The 16,156-nt window shown below is 31.7% G+C and overlaps 2 protein-coding genes and 3 pseudogenes across 5 annotated transcripts, besides 5 other annotated features; 1 reads left to right on the forward strand and 4 right to left on the reverse strand.

The window, feature by feature from the left end:
- Positions 1-7,282: part of a mobile genetic element that runs on past the window's edge.
- Positions 10-576, reverse strand: TVAGG3_0188050 (annotated as a pseudogene). Its single transcript has one exon. A coding segment is annotated over exon 1 (567 nt).
- On the reverse strand, positions 622-1,202 carry TVAGG3_0188060 (annotated as a pseudogene). The gene has a single exon. A coding segment is annotated over exon 1 (581 nt).
- TVAGG3_0188070 lies at positions 3,367-4,570 on the reverse strand (annotated as a pseudogene). The gene has a single exon. A coding segment is annotated over exon 1 (1,204 nt).
- Positions 7,184-7,282: a terminal%2Cinverted (terminal inverted repeat of Maverick-3 transposon ID:TVAGG3_0187880).
- A 474-nt stretch (positions 7,283-7,756) lies between these two features.
- Positions 7,757-8,150: a mobile genetic element.
- A 728-nt stretch (positions 8,151-8,878) lies between these two features.
- Positions 8,879-9,928: a mobile genetic element.
- Positions 9,929-11,283: 1,355 nt separating this feature from the next.
- Positions 11,284-12,378, forward strand: TVAGG3_0188100 (DNA/RNA polymerase superfamily; the record flags this gene model as incomplete). The annotated part of the gene is made up of 1 exon (XM_051225852.1): positions 11,284-12,378. The coding sequence occupies one exon, from the start codon at positions 11,284-11,286 to the stop codon at positions 12,376-12,378; it is 1,095 nt and encodes a 364-aa protein (XP_051110838.1).
- An 819-nt stretch (positions 12,379-13,197) lies between these two features.
- Positions 13,198-16,156: part of a mobile genetic element that runs on past the window's edge.
- TVAGG3_0188120 (uncharacterized protein) lies at positions 15,091-16,017 on the reverse strand (the record flags this gene model as incomplete). Its single annotated transcript, XM_051225853.1, has 1 exon — positions 15,091-16,017. The coding sequence occupies one exon, from the start codon at positions 16,015-16,017 to the stop codon at positions 15,091-15,093; it is 927 nt and encodes a 308-aa protein (XP_051110839.1).

Below are 16,156 nucleotides of genomic sequence, written 5' to 3' on the forward strand. Positions count from 1 at the left end.
GTCTTGAAAGCGTCAAGAAGCATTGCAGCTGTTGTGACATTGCCATGTGCATAGTAAATGTGACCGTCCAAATCTGTTATGGTTAGTCTGAGATTGTATCCTTTCTTATTTCCGTCTTGTATGCAGCAAGTACACCCATGAAGCCTTCTTTGTTCTTTCCTTCGTCAAAGTTTACTGTAAAGGTTCGACCAGATGTAATTTGACTTCTAACTTCACGATACTTTTCATATGCATATCTTGTTCTTTCCATGGGAGCATGTGCGTCTTCACCTTTTCCTTTTTTCCTTCTCAAAGGATGCAATTGTTCGTCATGTTTCCAGTAGAATCTGGCAAAGCCGTCGTGTCCTTCAACTTGAGGTTCACTAACATCGAAAGGCATGTCCATAAGACGTTCTTCTTCTAACCTCTCTAGTCTGTTTGGATAATTTGCGCGTGCTGTTTCCAAGTCCATTTCATAGCGAAGACCAGAATTTGTCATAGACTTTTATGGGTCTTCCCTTCCTATATTTAAATTCTTCGAAACTTTCCAACCATATCTTTCTAACTCTGCTTTTATTCTAGCAGATTTCTATCCATTCTATATGGGGGCATTTTTATAAAAATAAAAAAATATTTTTTTCTTTACTTTACATAACCGCTGCCATAAGTCTTTGACGCCAACCCATACCAGCTAATGAAGGTTGACTTGGTTTAGTTTGGAAACTAAACTTTGGTTTTGGTTTATCTTCAGTTTTTGGTTTTTCTTCTTCTATCGGTTTTTCGTCACTTTTCGGTTCCTCTGACTTTACCTCACTTGCAGGTATGGTTGTGTCGTCAACATCTTCATAAATATCATATGCCATTTGTTTTTGTTTTCCTTTCAACTTTTTGTGTTTGTTGTAAAGTTTAGAATATTTCGACTCTAAGTCAATGAGATGTTCTATAATGAACTGTTGGTCAGTGAAGTAAACTTTTCCATCTGTTGTCTCGAAAGCTCCTTCAGACTTCAATATTTTATTTGTGAGAGTCTGTTTCTTTTTTGAGATACTAGCCGTTCCATTTCTATGAAAAGTGACTTTGTAGTTAGGGTTTGTATTTCCAGACCTGGCACTTTCTATTATTGAATTTTTCTCTTCATCTGTAAGTTCTTTGACAGGTTTTGACAATGGTTCTGAACTTTTTGTTTGTGGTGTCAAATCTACCGTTTCAACTTCTTCGGTCATTTCATCTCAGTAAAAAATTTTAGTTTGGTTTGTTTTCAACTGGTTGTTTAGGTTTTTTAAGTCGGTCTAAAACTTCCTGAGGTATAGGAAGAACTTGACAAACACGTGGTTGTGTAACTGCTGGAAGTCGACAAATCCATCTTGAACCCATTTGTCTCAATGCTGTATTGTTCATTTCATCTCAGTAAAAAATTTACATTCCCCACGTTTGAGGCGGTTGCGGTTGGTTTTGTTTACCCACTGTTGTGCATGGTTATATCCTCTGTTAAAGAATCTTTCACCTTGGTCCATATAGTGCCCTGCTTGGTTATAGTAGTCATTTGCTTTGTTATAGTAGTTTCCTGCTTGTCTTCCTACATTGTCCATCCATCCTTGAACTTTTCCTCTTGTTTCAGGATTTGGAATAAGATTTGCTGCATCTCGTGCTACATCCCAACCTTTCTGTACAGTTTGTATAATAGGTTGTGCTTTCTCTTTAAGTATACCTAATGTACTCAAAATCTTCCTTCCAATTCCAAATGCACCTCTGGCTATTGTTCCCACTGCGGGCAAAAATCTGGATGCAACTCCTGCTAATGCGCCAAATAAACCCATTTCTTATAGGGTAAAAAATGACGAATCCAAACAAGGACCCCTATGTTTCTAAGCAACAAAGAAAGCACTCATGATAAAAATCTTTAGTTCAACACCAAATGCTTGGTTTATGGATATCTTGGAAAACATTCCGAGGTATAGAGAAGATGGACCACCATACTGGCTAATATTTGTCGGTCAAAACACAAGATACTGTGAAGCCATACCATTACAGTCCAAAAATATTTTAGATGTGAAAACTGCTTTGACAATATTCGTTGACAAATACCATCCAACAAAACTGACATCTGACTGTGAAAGTTCTTTCAAATCAGACGATATTAAAAACTATCTGCGTTCAAAAAATGTAAACCAATATTTCATTGTCGACCAAAACCATTCTGCTCTTGGTGTCATTGACAGTTGTATAAAAATCTTAAGAGACTTAAACCAACCACAAGGTGGTGAGGTAGATGAAATGTCATATGACGACAAATATAGACACTTCTCCATGGCAAAGATGAGACAAGTTTTAAATATTTACAATAGCCGTAAACAAAAAGGTTTGGGAAACCACTCCCCCGAAGAAATGAAAAACAACCCGACTTAGAGAAAGACTATATATTTAATAGTTTAGTCAAAAGAGACAAACAAGAAAGAATGCCAGGCTTCAAACTTAAGAAAGGTGACAAAGTAAAAATAGAAATACCTAAACGCGACCCATATGAAAATACTATTGACTATGACAACAATGGGAACTCGACAGGTACTCACATTCGTGTTCGTAAAAATAGAAGAAAGTATACAAGAGAATATTATGAAGTTTTAGGCAAACATGGCAAAATGTACAGACTGCAAGCAGAAGATAAAACTACTATTGTCAGACCTCGTTTCAAACTTGTCAAAGTTCAAGGTGGTATACTTTCAAAGACAGTTCCTAACAAATATAAGACAACTCCTGACGAATATGCTAAAGAAGTTGAAAATGACGACTAAGCAATTCTATACCATGCGTAAACTGTCATGTAAGGTGGCATGTAGTCTTTACTTGTCCCGTTGTTTGCGTATATCCTGAAACGCGATGTGTATGGTTTCCTCTCCCTGAGTGTCACTCCAGTAACAATTTATAGCAAACTTAACGTCGTCTTTAACATCATATCCTTTACCTTTTGTCATTCCTGACCAATCCCAATATCTATGCTTATGCCAACCTGCTTGAGATGTACTTAAATCTATGTAGTGACTGTGTGCAGGTAAATTTTCACCTGAAATCGTTTTACTTCCACCTGTTTCCTTTGAAGAGTTTGCACAATACAAAAAACCTGTCGACTATTTTGTTCCCATGCACCAACACCAAACATTACTTGAGGACCTCTTGCTTCCATAGATGTATAAATAGAACCTACTGGGTTCATTAAATCAAACATATGAGATATTATAGGATTGTCTCTTTTGAACTTAAAATATAGTGCAACTATTTCAGGTTTCTTCTGGTTTGTGTCAGAATATTTTTATAATATAATCTTATGTTTTCAGGGTAGGTAAAGTCTTGACTATAATATTTATTTCTGTCATCTTCATAATAGTATACTATTCTCGTTTTTCTATTGCATTATATCTTTTATATCTATAAAAATCTAAATATAATGTTAGCTTTTGTTCATCTACATGTGGTGTTCTAACGTCATCTCCATAGTCATAATATATGGTGCTGGAGCTGGGTCAGGCAATGTCATATCTGTCATTTCATAAACTCTTAAATATTTCTTTTGTTCGTCTCCATATAAGTTTAAGTAGCAGTTGTTGTCTAATGGAACTTTAACTTGTGTACCATCGTTCTTTTTATAGCTTACATACATTTCATTGTTATTTTTCGGAATGAGTTTATACCGTGTACCATTTTCTAAGGACTGTACCAACTGCCATCTAAAATATTTGTTTTCTTCATTGACAGAAAAGTCACCAACCATAGTTTCAATATTTTTTGTTCCAAGCAAACTTTGGTATATTTCATTGACATATGTTTTATCTGCTTTATTTTCAAGGCTAACGTTTAAGTCTGTTATTTCAGAAGATGTATGTGTATGTCCAACGGCACTTTTCCTGTTTAAGGTTTCTTGTAAGTTTGTAATATTTGCAATGGTATGTGTATGTCCAACGTCACTTTTCCTGTTTAAGGTTTCTTGTAAGTTTGCAATATTTGCAATGGTATGTGTATGTCCAACGTCACTTTTCCTGTTTAAGGTTTCTTGTAAGTTTGTTATTTCAGATATAGTATGTGTATGTCCAACGTCACTTTTCCTGTTTAAGGTTTCTTGTAAGTTTGTAATATTTGCAATGGTATGTATATGAGTCTTTTTAGAATATTCTTTGTCAGCTCTTGTCACTTCACTTGACATTTTATTGTCAACATATGTTTTGTCCGCTAGTTCAGGATGAGTATGTTCTTTTGTTGCATAAGCGTTGTTAGCTCTTTCTTCTTCTTTTGCTATTGCATCGTCTACATACTCTTTGTCAGCTTTGTTGTCAATATCTGCCTTCAAAAGAAGTTCATCTATAGGTTTCTCGTTTAAAGTTCCTTTTGTTGGATTTACACAGACAGTATGGTTCCTATTGTCTTGAAATAGAAACTCATCTGTCATTGGGTTTATCGTCAGTTTTAAGTTTCCTTCTTTCAATGACTCAGATATCTTAGAATAGTTTGAAAAGTTTGTTGTGTTCTTATATTTAGAGCTTGCATAATGAGTTGTCGGTTGTGTTGTATTTCTCTTCATAGACGCTGTTTCATTTGACATTTTTATTCTAGATAAAATATGCTTCCAATAAAAAAAAAATTCAAGAGTTGCTACAACTAAACCATTAGATGAACTTTTTACTAATGTAGGTCAAAAGTTTGAGACAGAGACCGTAAAGCATGAAGGCTATCGTTTTGACTACCCGTTAAGATGGTTAAGAGACCCATCCGTCACAAAAGCTATTGGCTTTCGTAGAATGAAGTTTGTGTCTGTAGAAGATAAAAGTTTTCCATTTATTGTAAGGTTTCATATAGATTATATATCTGAAGGGAAACGAAAAATGTGGGAAGAAATTGAGCTAATACAAGTTGACCTTTCATCTTCTCTACAGACTGCGTTAAAAAATATAGAAGATAAAATAAATTCATGTTATGCAAAATATGCTGATGAATATGCAAATACCGAGAGCACACTTTATGTGAGAATTGTATATGACAAACAAAATTCACAAGTGTCATTTCAAATCTACGAAGACAATCCAAAGAAAGACGAACAAATATATACAGAATTCACTTGCAATGTCATGGTATTATTTGCAAAGAATGTTAAATCAGAAAGTCGAACTTCCTTTAGCAAATATTTACAGTCGATATGCAAGAGATGAACCATATTTATTTAAAGATGTTTTCGACCCAGCTGCTATTATTGTTCATGCTTCATTTTCTGCGCCCAAAACTCTTTTCTTATGCTTGGCAAATGACTTTTACGAAAAACCTTACAAAGTTATACGAACCACCAAGTGGAAGTATTTCAGACTTTCAAGTATGGTTTACTACAGATGGAAGAAAAAGAATAATTCCATTATACCATGCGTTTTACTTAGAACTTAGCTTCATATACAACTACTATCGAACGGTAAAAATATAATTTTTAATACGGTTGAGTGTTGGATTTGGTTGCCAACTAGACTGTGGTGCAGGTTCAGGCTGTTGTATAACAGGAGCTTGTTCTTCTGGTTCAGGGTCTTTAGGTATAATTACCAACAACTGACCTACCTTTTACCAATATTTTTGACACCGTTCCAAATTCCCTTCCTACGGTTTTTATTCCATTCCATATACCTCTTCCAACATTTCGAAAGAAGTTTCCAATACTTATGAAGAAACCCATTTTACTATATGTAAAAATCTAATGTCCGCCTAGTCTCTTACGTTTCCTGTTGAGTTCCATAGCATTCTTTAACTGGAGCTCATTACATTCTGTTTCTCCTCTGGTAGAAAACATATTCTGGGTCAACTCCTGTGTTCGCGTCATCTGCATAAAGTTGTTTATATCCCACTTCAGGGTTTGTATAAAACTCTTTCCATCTCATATTTGCATACCATGGTGGCAAACCTAACGCAGCGTCATTTGACATGGCAGTTTGCATTTGTACATCTGTTGGCACTTGACCATAGTTTGCCATTGCAGTTTGTATTCTAACTTCATTTGGAATATTCTCTGGGTTTGTTGTCCAGGTTGCTGTGCATTCGCTAAGTTCTGTGCGTCCATTTAATATTAGATAAAAATATCTCTTACGAGTACATATACTGAACATTTGCAGGCATTGGTTCATCTTCATATTCTCTATATCTTTCTGCCACGTCAAATAAATAAATGACACAATGGAAAAAACCTAAAACAAGTAGTCCTATTTTCAAACCACATTTACTTACCAATAAAATTTCTTTGTTATGACACTTTCTCCAGTTATAGGACCTCTCTCAATATTCTATCTTATCGTATCTAAACTCATAGTATGTATGTCCTCTAACCATCTCATGACACTTTCCAAACCACTTTTATCGGATGTAAAGTAAAAGCATGGATGGTTATTATAAAACGTCTAAAGTTTCTAAAGAGTCTCTCAAAGTCCAGTCTACTTGGTATTGAAAATCCCATGTTTATAGAACGGCGGGTCCACTATAAGAAAACTTTTCCTTGTCTTATATTTTTCATACAACTCTGTCAATGACATCTCACCAAAACTCTATACCCTCAATTATATTTTTCTATGTTCTCTTTGAAAACATTGTATAGTTAAAGATATAAAACTTTTGACATAAGTGTTTCAATGTCATGAACTCTTATAGCACCACTATTATAATAGTCTAGCAGATATACTATCCCAGTCAATATACTCTGCCTTTTTCAAAACCTCTCTGACAGTATTTTTCTTATCTAATGGTATACGTTCCATCTTACCTATAGGTATCTTTTCTTTTAACTCTTTCAATATTTTGTTTGTGTCTGGTATATGTTTGAGACGGTTCATATAGTTGTCGAAGTCATTGCATATAATCTTTGAGTCAGGAAATATTGTATGGCACAAATGAGATATATAGAAACTTCCACCGAACAAGTCTACAAATGTTAGACCATTCGGTAGTTTCTTAAGTTCTCTCAATATAATATCTTTACATCTACTCTTATTTCCAAAGAACGGTAACGGTGGTTTTGTAAAATTCATTTATATATAATAATAAAAATGTTTTTACCCGAAAAGTGACAGAAAAGTGACAAAGCATGAAAACATATATAATTTGTGAAAAGCTCCTGGAAGCCCTCCGAATATAAGAACTTCATTTATGTGGGCTAGAAGGGGCGCAGCCCCTGGAAGGCCACCCCAAGAAAAAAAAAAACTTCATTATATCAATCATCCTCAGGGCTAGAAGGCACGAAGTGCCTGGAAGCCCCACTCCCTTTTTTTTTTTTTTTTTTTTTTTTTTTTTTTAATTCCTAAATTTTGTAGAAAAACCTTTAGAACTAAGTTAGGAGCATATAAACGTAGAGTATTAAATCCTGAATATCTTAAACATCAATTTAAAAAGGAAGACTGTGAATTATTAAACGCTAATGAATATGAAAATGCTAAATCAAAATTGAAATATAAATATATTGGAAGTGATGAAAGGTGTAAAGATAAAGATAAAGTTTATACAGTTTCATATAATAACTGGCACACGTTGGGGATAAGAAAACATTTAGGAGATTATGGGAAATGTTCTGAATTCTTCAAATCTAGTATGTACGAGAGAGTAAAAGAAATTAGAAATAATTATTTTCATGAATAAAAGATTCACTACCATAATGAAATAAAAAAATTTTTAAAAAATAAACTTTAAAAATTCATGTCTTACATTTTTGAATAATTTATTTTTTATTTTGTATGAAATGAGCGTCAAAACTAACGATGTGAAAACATTAGGATTCACAAACGAGGAAATAAAGGATATATTAGAGGAGGCGGGGTATGAGGTTAGTAAATATTATTTAAGAAATTGTCAAAAATTCGCGGAGTTTTTAAATGAATTTGGTTATGATGGAAAAATGAATAAAGATGATGTTATAAATTTCTTATATCCCACATCTGAAGAAGAAAAACCTAAAGAACCTGATGTTTTCCCTGAATATTATGAAGAACGGATTAAAGATGATGAATACGATGAAATTGAAAGACTGGAAAAAATAAGAGATGAAATAGATGAAAAAATTAAGGAATTAAGAGAAGTTGAAAAATATAATGAAAATGAAGTAGAGGGTTTAATGAATATCCCAGCTTCAGAATCAGAAGTTCAGAAATCTCATGAAGAAAGATATAAAAATTATGTCTCAGAATCAACACAAAATTTATTAGATGGTGAAATAGACGAAACACTTTCAGAAGAAGGTACTAAATTTATTCATAAACATAAGTTACAATTTATTGATAATGAAGAATACCCCTGTATCCTGCTTTCACCACCTTTAGATTCTGAGAAATTCAAAAAAGCTCTTAAAAACGTGACATATGCAACTAATACGATTAAGAAAGAAGATCATGATATTTACACAAATTATTATTTAAATAAATGCACAGGTGTTGATAAAGTTTTTGATTTATTAGATAAAATATCAAAAGAAACCATTGGAACCTATAAAATTTTGTGTGATTGTGGTTTCATTATTGAAGATACTAATAATGTTTCATATGAAAGAACAGCACCGAAGGAAGACGAAGTTGAAAGGTCTATACCATTCGTTATTAAGAACATAAAAGATATGAAAACTTATAAACATTATATTTATTCATTTATTTCAGAAAAAATGGAAGCAACCCATAAAACATCATCTCATCATTTTATAGCTATTCATACATTCCTTTTCAAAGTTGTGAAATTAAATAAAACAGGAATTAGATTTAATGTATCAGGGTACGCATTCTTGAGTAAATTAAAATGTATTCGTCACGTCGCAGATGATAAAAATTTATGTGTTCTTAATTCATTTTATGGACTTTAAAAAATAAACTTTATTTTTATTTATTTTTTAATTTTTATTCTTACATAAATGAACAAAAATGGAACAGCTAAAATGAATGATAATCAAATTAGAGCAGAAGGTAGAAGGTTATTTAAACGCTTCTATAACATTCCTGATGGTGTTAATCCTAAAACTCGTAGAAGCTATTTAAATGAAGCAATAGATGCATATGAAGGATTTGACATTTCATCAGAAAGTGAGAGATTAGCGAGAATGTTAAATGTTAATATTGATTTCTATTATTGTGATCCTCAACCAGAAGACGTGGACATAAATAAGGTAGACTTTCCATTAGTGGATTCAATAATGATAGATCCAGAATTTGAAACAGTAAATATTTTATTAACACAAAGTCCATGTGGAAAACTTCACGCTGACAGAATAACAGACGTTGAAGCACTCACAGGCTATAAAGTTTGTCCATATTGTAAAGAAGAAGTTTATTCTATCCGTGATGATCCAGAAAGGAAAAACCAAAGAAGATTTTTAAAACATTGTGAGAAATGTAAAGAAAATAATGGAAGATTAATTCAAGACGTTCAATTGCAAAACACACAACAACCATATGCACCACATATTACGAAACAGAAGATATATCAGTGGTTATTAGCTCATAATTTGCAGGAATATTATCAACCGACAAGATATTATATTACTTTTGACTTCGAAACATTAGAGACTAAAGAAGAATTACAACTTTCTGAGTGTGCAACTTTGAACGCTTACTTAAAACCATTTATGGTATCATCAACTGTCAAAATAAAGCCGCAAACGGACTCTTTGAGTCCTGAAGGTCTTTCAGACCGAAGCGGCGAGGTCGTAGACCATGATAAAACATTTACGAGGAATTTTTGCTTAACATCAAGTGATTCGTTCATCTCTGATTGGATTGAATTTTTATTTTCAACCTGTTCATTAGTTGCTAAATCAAATATTGAACAATATGAAGAATTAATGAATACATTAAATGAGAAACAGAAGGAAGCATTTAAAGAACTTCTAGATGAGGAATTCAATAAAGTGAATATCATAGGTTTTAATTCGGGAAAGTTTGAATTTAAATTCTTCGTGATTTAAATACTGCAAAATGGAAGATAAAATCAATGCTGGGTTCTTCTTCTCAATTTAAGCAAATCATTGTAAAGAAAACAAACGTTCCATATGAATTGAGATTTATTGACATCAGAAATTATATAGCGGGTGGGACATTAGACCAATTCACTCAAGATTTCGGAAACAATAAATCACGTGTTAAATCCTTTTTCCCTTATCAATTCATCACATGGGAGAATTACGAAGAAGAATTATATAAAGAGGAACCATTCACTCAAGATTCATTTTATTCAGCATTAACCAAGAAACTATATCAGATAGTGATTATCAAATATATCTCAATGATGCTAAAAACTTTAAGAATAGATTAGAATATTTTATTCATTATTGCAATAAAGATGTTGAAATTATGATTGACCCAATTGATAAAATTATTGAAGAAACATTTGTTTATAAAATTGACATGCTTCATAATCTTTCTTTATCATCGAATGCTTCAATGATTCGTTACGCTTTAGCATATAAAGACTTTAATCCTAATGAAAAATATCCTGAGGAAGAGATAGAATCAAGTTTTGAATTAACGAAAAAGTATTGGAAATATAAAATTGAATCATATAAGAAACAAGATGAAAAAGCAGAAAGGGATACTAAAAATAATGTTTCAATGGATGATTTTCAATACTATCACGATTTAATCCTTTCATCTAAATGCAAAATGTGTGGTAAAGCGTTTACATATGCAAATAAACCAACATTGGATAGAATCGATAATGAAAAAACCACATACTAAAGAAAATTGTCAGTTAATGTGTTGTTATTGCAATGTCGTAAAATCAAATAAAGATGAAGATGTTCAACGTTTAAGAATCAATTTAAGAAATTACGCATTAAAAAATAATTTACCAATGACTTTAGATTCAGTTGAAGCTTATCACATTCTCCGTAATGGAATTACTGGTGGTTTATCAAATGTTCAACATAGAGTAAATCTTAAAGGAATCACGCACATTAATAAACTTTCATATAATCCAGAAACTAAAACTGTATCAAATGAGGACACCACCAACATTATGACTCATTTCGTTGGTGTTGATTTTAATTCATTATATCCTTCATCATTTTCATCTAATCCTCATGATTTCATTCAATATACTGACCATAAAATGTATATGCCGGGAAGATTGAATGGTGTTATCATTTGTGATACAGCAACAAAAAAAGCAAAAGCATTGGGAATAATTAAGAAGAAAAATACTTTATTCGTGGCTGAAGTAAAGGGTCACATTGATGAAAAATACATTAATGATTACATAAACTTTTTACCGATAATAAGAAACTTAGATATTATCACAGATGAAAAAACAATTGGTAGTTTTATGTATAATTACATGAAATCAAACAATCTACCAGTTGACCAGAAACAGAGAAAATTAACTCAGTTAGCATCAACACACAACCAATATCAACCATTTTCTTCTTATTATCTTTGGTATCTAATAGACAGATTTCATTTTATCATTGATGACATTCAATCAATTTTAACATTTACGAAAAACACTTGTTTTAATGAATTTGCGAACAAATTTATGAATGAAAGACAAAAGGCTGAATTAGAAGGAAATAAAGGAAAAAGTTTATTTTGCAAAATTTCACTTAATGGATCATATGGTTACGATGCAATGAATACACAAAATTACGCAAAGACTAAAATAATGAATGCACAGAAGGCACGCGTTGCATGTATGTCAAATAAGTTTAAAAACATAAGAGAAATAGGTGAAGATACATATCAAGTGATGCTCAAAGATAGATTTTATAGATGTGATACATGTTTACAAGAGGCATTCTTCACTTTAGATAATGCTAAATACTGGTATTTGGTTTTCATTTATGATTTTATGTATAAATGCATGGATGTTAATCGTTTTCATTTCATTGAAGGTGATACTGATTCATCATATTGGGCAATCGCTGGCGACCCAAATCTTCCTAACACTCAAGCATTTCAAGCAATTGTTACCGATAAAAAATTTTATGATAAAAACATTTTCAAATTCGCACCTTTTGATTTCTTCTGTTTTGATGAGAAATTTAAACCTAAATTAAAGAATAAAGCTGAAGAAAAAGCACATGAGAAGAAGTTATTGGGTTTAGCAATTGAGAAACAAGGTGATAACATGGTTGCTTTATGCCCTAAGTGTTATACATCATTCAACGGTTCAATTGATGGAAGTGATTTTAAAAAGATTGCACAAAAAATGAAAGGTGTAAGTTTACGACAAAATAAACAATTAACACCTAAAAATTATTTGGATATAATAAATGATAAAGTGATATTTGATGGTCAAAATATTAATTTACAACTTAAAAACGGGTCAATGACTCGCTTAACAATCGGTAAGACTGCATTAACAGGAGCACACACTAAGGCTGTATGTTGTGAAAATGGATGTTGTATGCCATTTATTTAAAACATTTATTTTATTTTTATATAAATGGATAGCGTAGATTTAAAAAATTTAATCGGTGATTTAGTATTTAATCAAAAATTTCTTAATTATTATGAATTAAAATCATATCTCCAAAAATATAATAAAAATATAACGGGTGATGATATGGAATATTATTATCCATATTATAAAAATGAAATTTTGAAATATCATAATAAAATAATTTCTGAAATTAAAGACAAAATTAAAAATAATGAATATTCAAAGGGAAAAACTAAATCACAACTTAAACAGTTGAAAGATTTCAAAAATAAAGTATTAACAGAAGAAGATATTGATGAATTATATAAATTATATAATCCTGAGCCACAAAAACCAAAGGAACAAAAACAAAAGGTGCAAAACACCCAGGTTCAGCAGCTCATAAATGAAGCACAAGCTTTAATTTATGATTCATTAGTTAAACCATATTCAGCCCGACTTTTAAATGAAGATCAACTTTTGGAATTCATCCTTCAACATAAACTCGAAGCGGGAAAGTATATCAAACCTTTATATACAGCATATTTAAAACAAATGAATAGAATACATCCGGAATTAATGAAGGGGGGAATGAAATCCAAAACTTCATCATCCAAAATCAAAGCAGATAAAATTAAACCACTTGCAACACCAAAACCTCCAACAGTAGTACCTCCTCCTTCAGTTAATCCTTCATCATTCACTTTATTATATCCATTTCAAACATTAAAGAAGCAAAAAGATTTTAAAAAGGATTTCAAAATATTAAATAAACCAACTGACCCAAAAATTCAACCGTTAAAGGAAAAATTTAGTCGCCCTTCATTTGCACCATATCCATATTCATACGAAATCGATCATCTGGAATATTCAAAAGGAAATATTACTTATTTATTTGCCATTAACATTAACACTAGATATTTATATTGCATTCCGGTGAAAGGGAAAACAGAACAGGAAACAAGAAGAGCTATTCAATACTTACTAGATCATGAAAGAGTAGATAATATAAGGGGTGATGGTGATAAAGGATTTCAGGCAGCCATGACTCATTATTTCCCACAAATTAATTTTTACTTCTCATCCTCTCCATATACGTTTCATAATAAAATAGTTGATGCAGTAATGAGAACTCTTAGAGATGCGTTAGGGGTTAACGGTCAGATATACTGGGATGGAAATCATGACTCCATCATACAGCAGTTAGTATATTATTACAATAATACATGGCATAGAACTATTAACATGAAACCAGTGGAAATGAAAAATGATATTTCAAAAGAATGGGAATATATTAGAAAGCAAATGGAAAGGTTGAATGATGTTAAACGTGAACAAATTAATTCGGGGCTCATGAATTTTAAACAAGGGGATAAAGTTTTGATTCATCTCGATTATGGAAAAACTGATAAATCAATGATAAAGAAGACGAAGATTTGACACAATAGCCGAATTTGTTAGATATATTAACGGCAATGCATTAGTTGAAGTTGACAATAAATTAATAGAAATTCCGATTTATTTTATTACTCCATTATATTTAAATAATATTTAATTTTTTTTATTTCGTAAGAAATGAGTGACAACGAAGCAGTCAAGAGTCCAGACGATGAATATAAAAAGAAACTAAACAGAATTAAATCAAAAATATGCTATTACAAAAAGAAGCTGCAATGTGGTGGGGTTGAAAACGATAAAGAAATAATCGAAAAATTAGAAACTTACCGTTCAATCATTAAATTGAGTGAAGCAAAAATAAAAGAATTTAATAGAATAAATAAATTGATTGGAAGAGATGAATTTAATAAAGATGAATTTTTAAACTCTATCCAAATTTAATTTTTATTCCTCTTCGACAACATCTCTCTTTCCATCATTACTGCATAACCACATTTTCTCAATTTTAGTGGTTTGTTATTTTTAACATGTTCTTGCATCATTTTTATCATTTCCTCCCTTGTTATGATTCGTGGTAAATTTTGAGCTTGTGGGGTATTCATTTATGATAAAAATAAAAATTTAAATTATGCCGTTCTAAAGTTTGTGACAACAGTCACTGTGTGACGAGACCTGAAGGTCTTGACATTTTGACAACAGTCCCGGAAATGATTTGTCAAGATTTCATCGTAATGAGTGTTAATGAACCAAAAATAATGTTTTCATTAATGGTTTCAGGTTATTCAATAATTAATTATTTTTGAAGAACTGAAGGTGTCACCATGTCACCATGTGTCACCAGGTTAATTAACTTCTCTGAAAAAATGAGACAACATGACATTTTGACAACACAGCAGGAAATATGTGTTATCGTAAATGATTTGTCAAGACTTCATCGTAAATGATTTGTCATGATTTCATCGTAAATGATTTGTCAACAGTCGGGGAAATTAATGTTTACGTAAATGATTTGTCAAGACTTCATCGTAAATGATTTGTCAAGACTTCATCGTAAATGATTTGTCAACAACACAGGAGGAAGGTATTTATGAATTATTTTTGAAGAACTGAAGGTGTCACCACGTCAAAATGTCATTTAACTCATGACATTTTGACAGTTCAGGAGGAAGACATTTATGACTTATTTTTGAAGAACTGAAGGTGTCACCATGTCACCATGTGTCACCAGGTTAATTAACTTCTCTGAAAAAATGAGACAACATGACATTTTGACAACAGGTACAAGAGAATGCAAAAATAAATTCAAATCATACTTTATAAAGCTTCATTTACAGGTATTTCATCGTCAGTAAATGATTCCTCATTATCGTTTGGTTCAACCTGTTTATATAATCCTTTCATTTCTTCTTTCAAAACATAACACCATGTTTGTTTACCATCTATTCTTACCTGTTTCCTATCACATTTATCCTTAATACTCATTTGGAAATTCTTGTCTTTCATGTCTGATGGTTTGCAGAATAGAGCATTTTTACATGTCATACCTGCACACAATTCATCATAATGTGTATTTATCCATGCATCTAAAGGATTTGTTGATAATTCAATTAAATCTTGTTTGGCTTCAGTCATCGGTATGATTCGTACATTAAATGATGAAAGGTCATATTGCATAAAATATGTTAGCAAATTATCATAAAATTCCTTAGTGCATGAATTCATCAAATTCTTGAAGTAATCAAATTGACCCTTGAATTTACCATTAACTCTTAAAACTACATATCTTCTGTCTCCAACTTCAATTTTGACAGGGTAGACGTTGTTAGTTACGAAAATGAAGTTTGCAACGTTCTGTGCTGTTCTTCTGGGTTGATTCTTTTCATTAATTCTAATCTCATTATCCGTAATAATTGATTTCAAAGCGTTGAAGTTTGCGAGTCTGTCTTCACCTACATTCTTGAGTTCATTAAGTACAAGAAACATTTTATTCTCAACTACTGAATTGAAATTACCCGTTAGCTCACCTATTTCAGTAATGTTTTTACATGAATAACCAGCGAGAAGTTCAGAAATAATGTCTGTAAATCTGTTTTTACCTGTTCCCTGAAGTCCTTTCAAAATAATTGCTGTTTCATTCTTGATTCCAGGATGTTGAATCATTGATGCAATCCAGCCGAGAAGGTATTTATACACTTCATCGTTATTATCACAAATGACTTCTTTAATGAAATTCATAAACATCTCAATTTTTGAGTAATCTGGTTTTTCAAGAATGTTGTATTTATAACCTTGAAACGTTGAGAAAACATCTGGAGAATCAGATTTAAAGCAAACACCCTTAACGGTTAATGAGGATAATTGATTTAGTAGTACGTCCCAT

This window comes from Trichomonas vaginalis, chromosome IV (assembly GCF_026262505.1).
Source record: "Trichomonas vaginalis G3 chromosome IV, whole genome shotgun sequence".
In the NCBI taxonomy this organism is placed as follows: Eukaryota; Parabasalia; order Trichomonadida; family Trichomonadidae; genus Trichomonas; species Trichomonas vaginalis.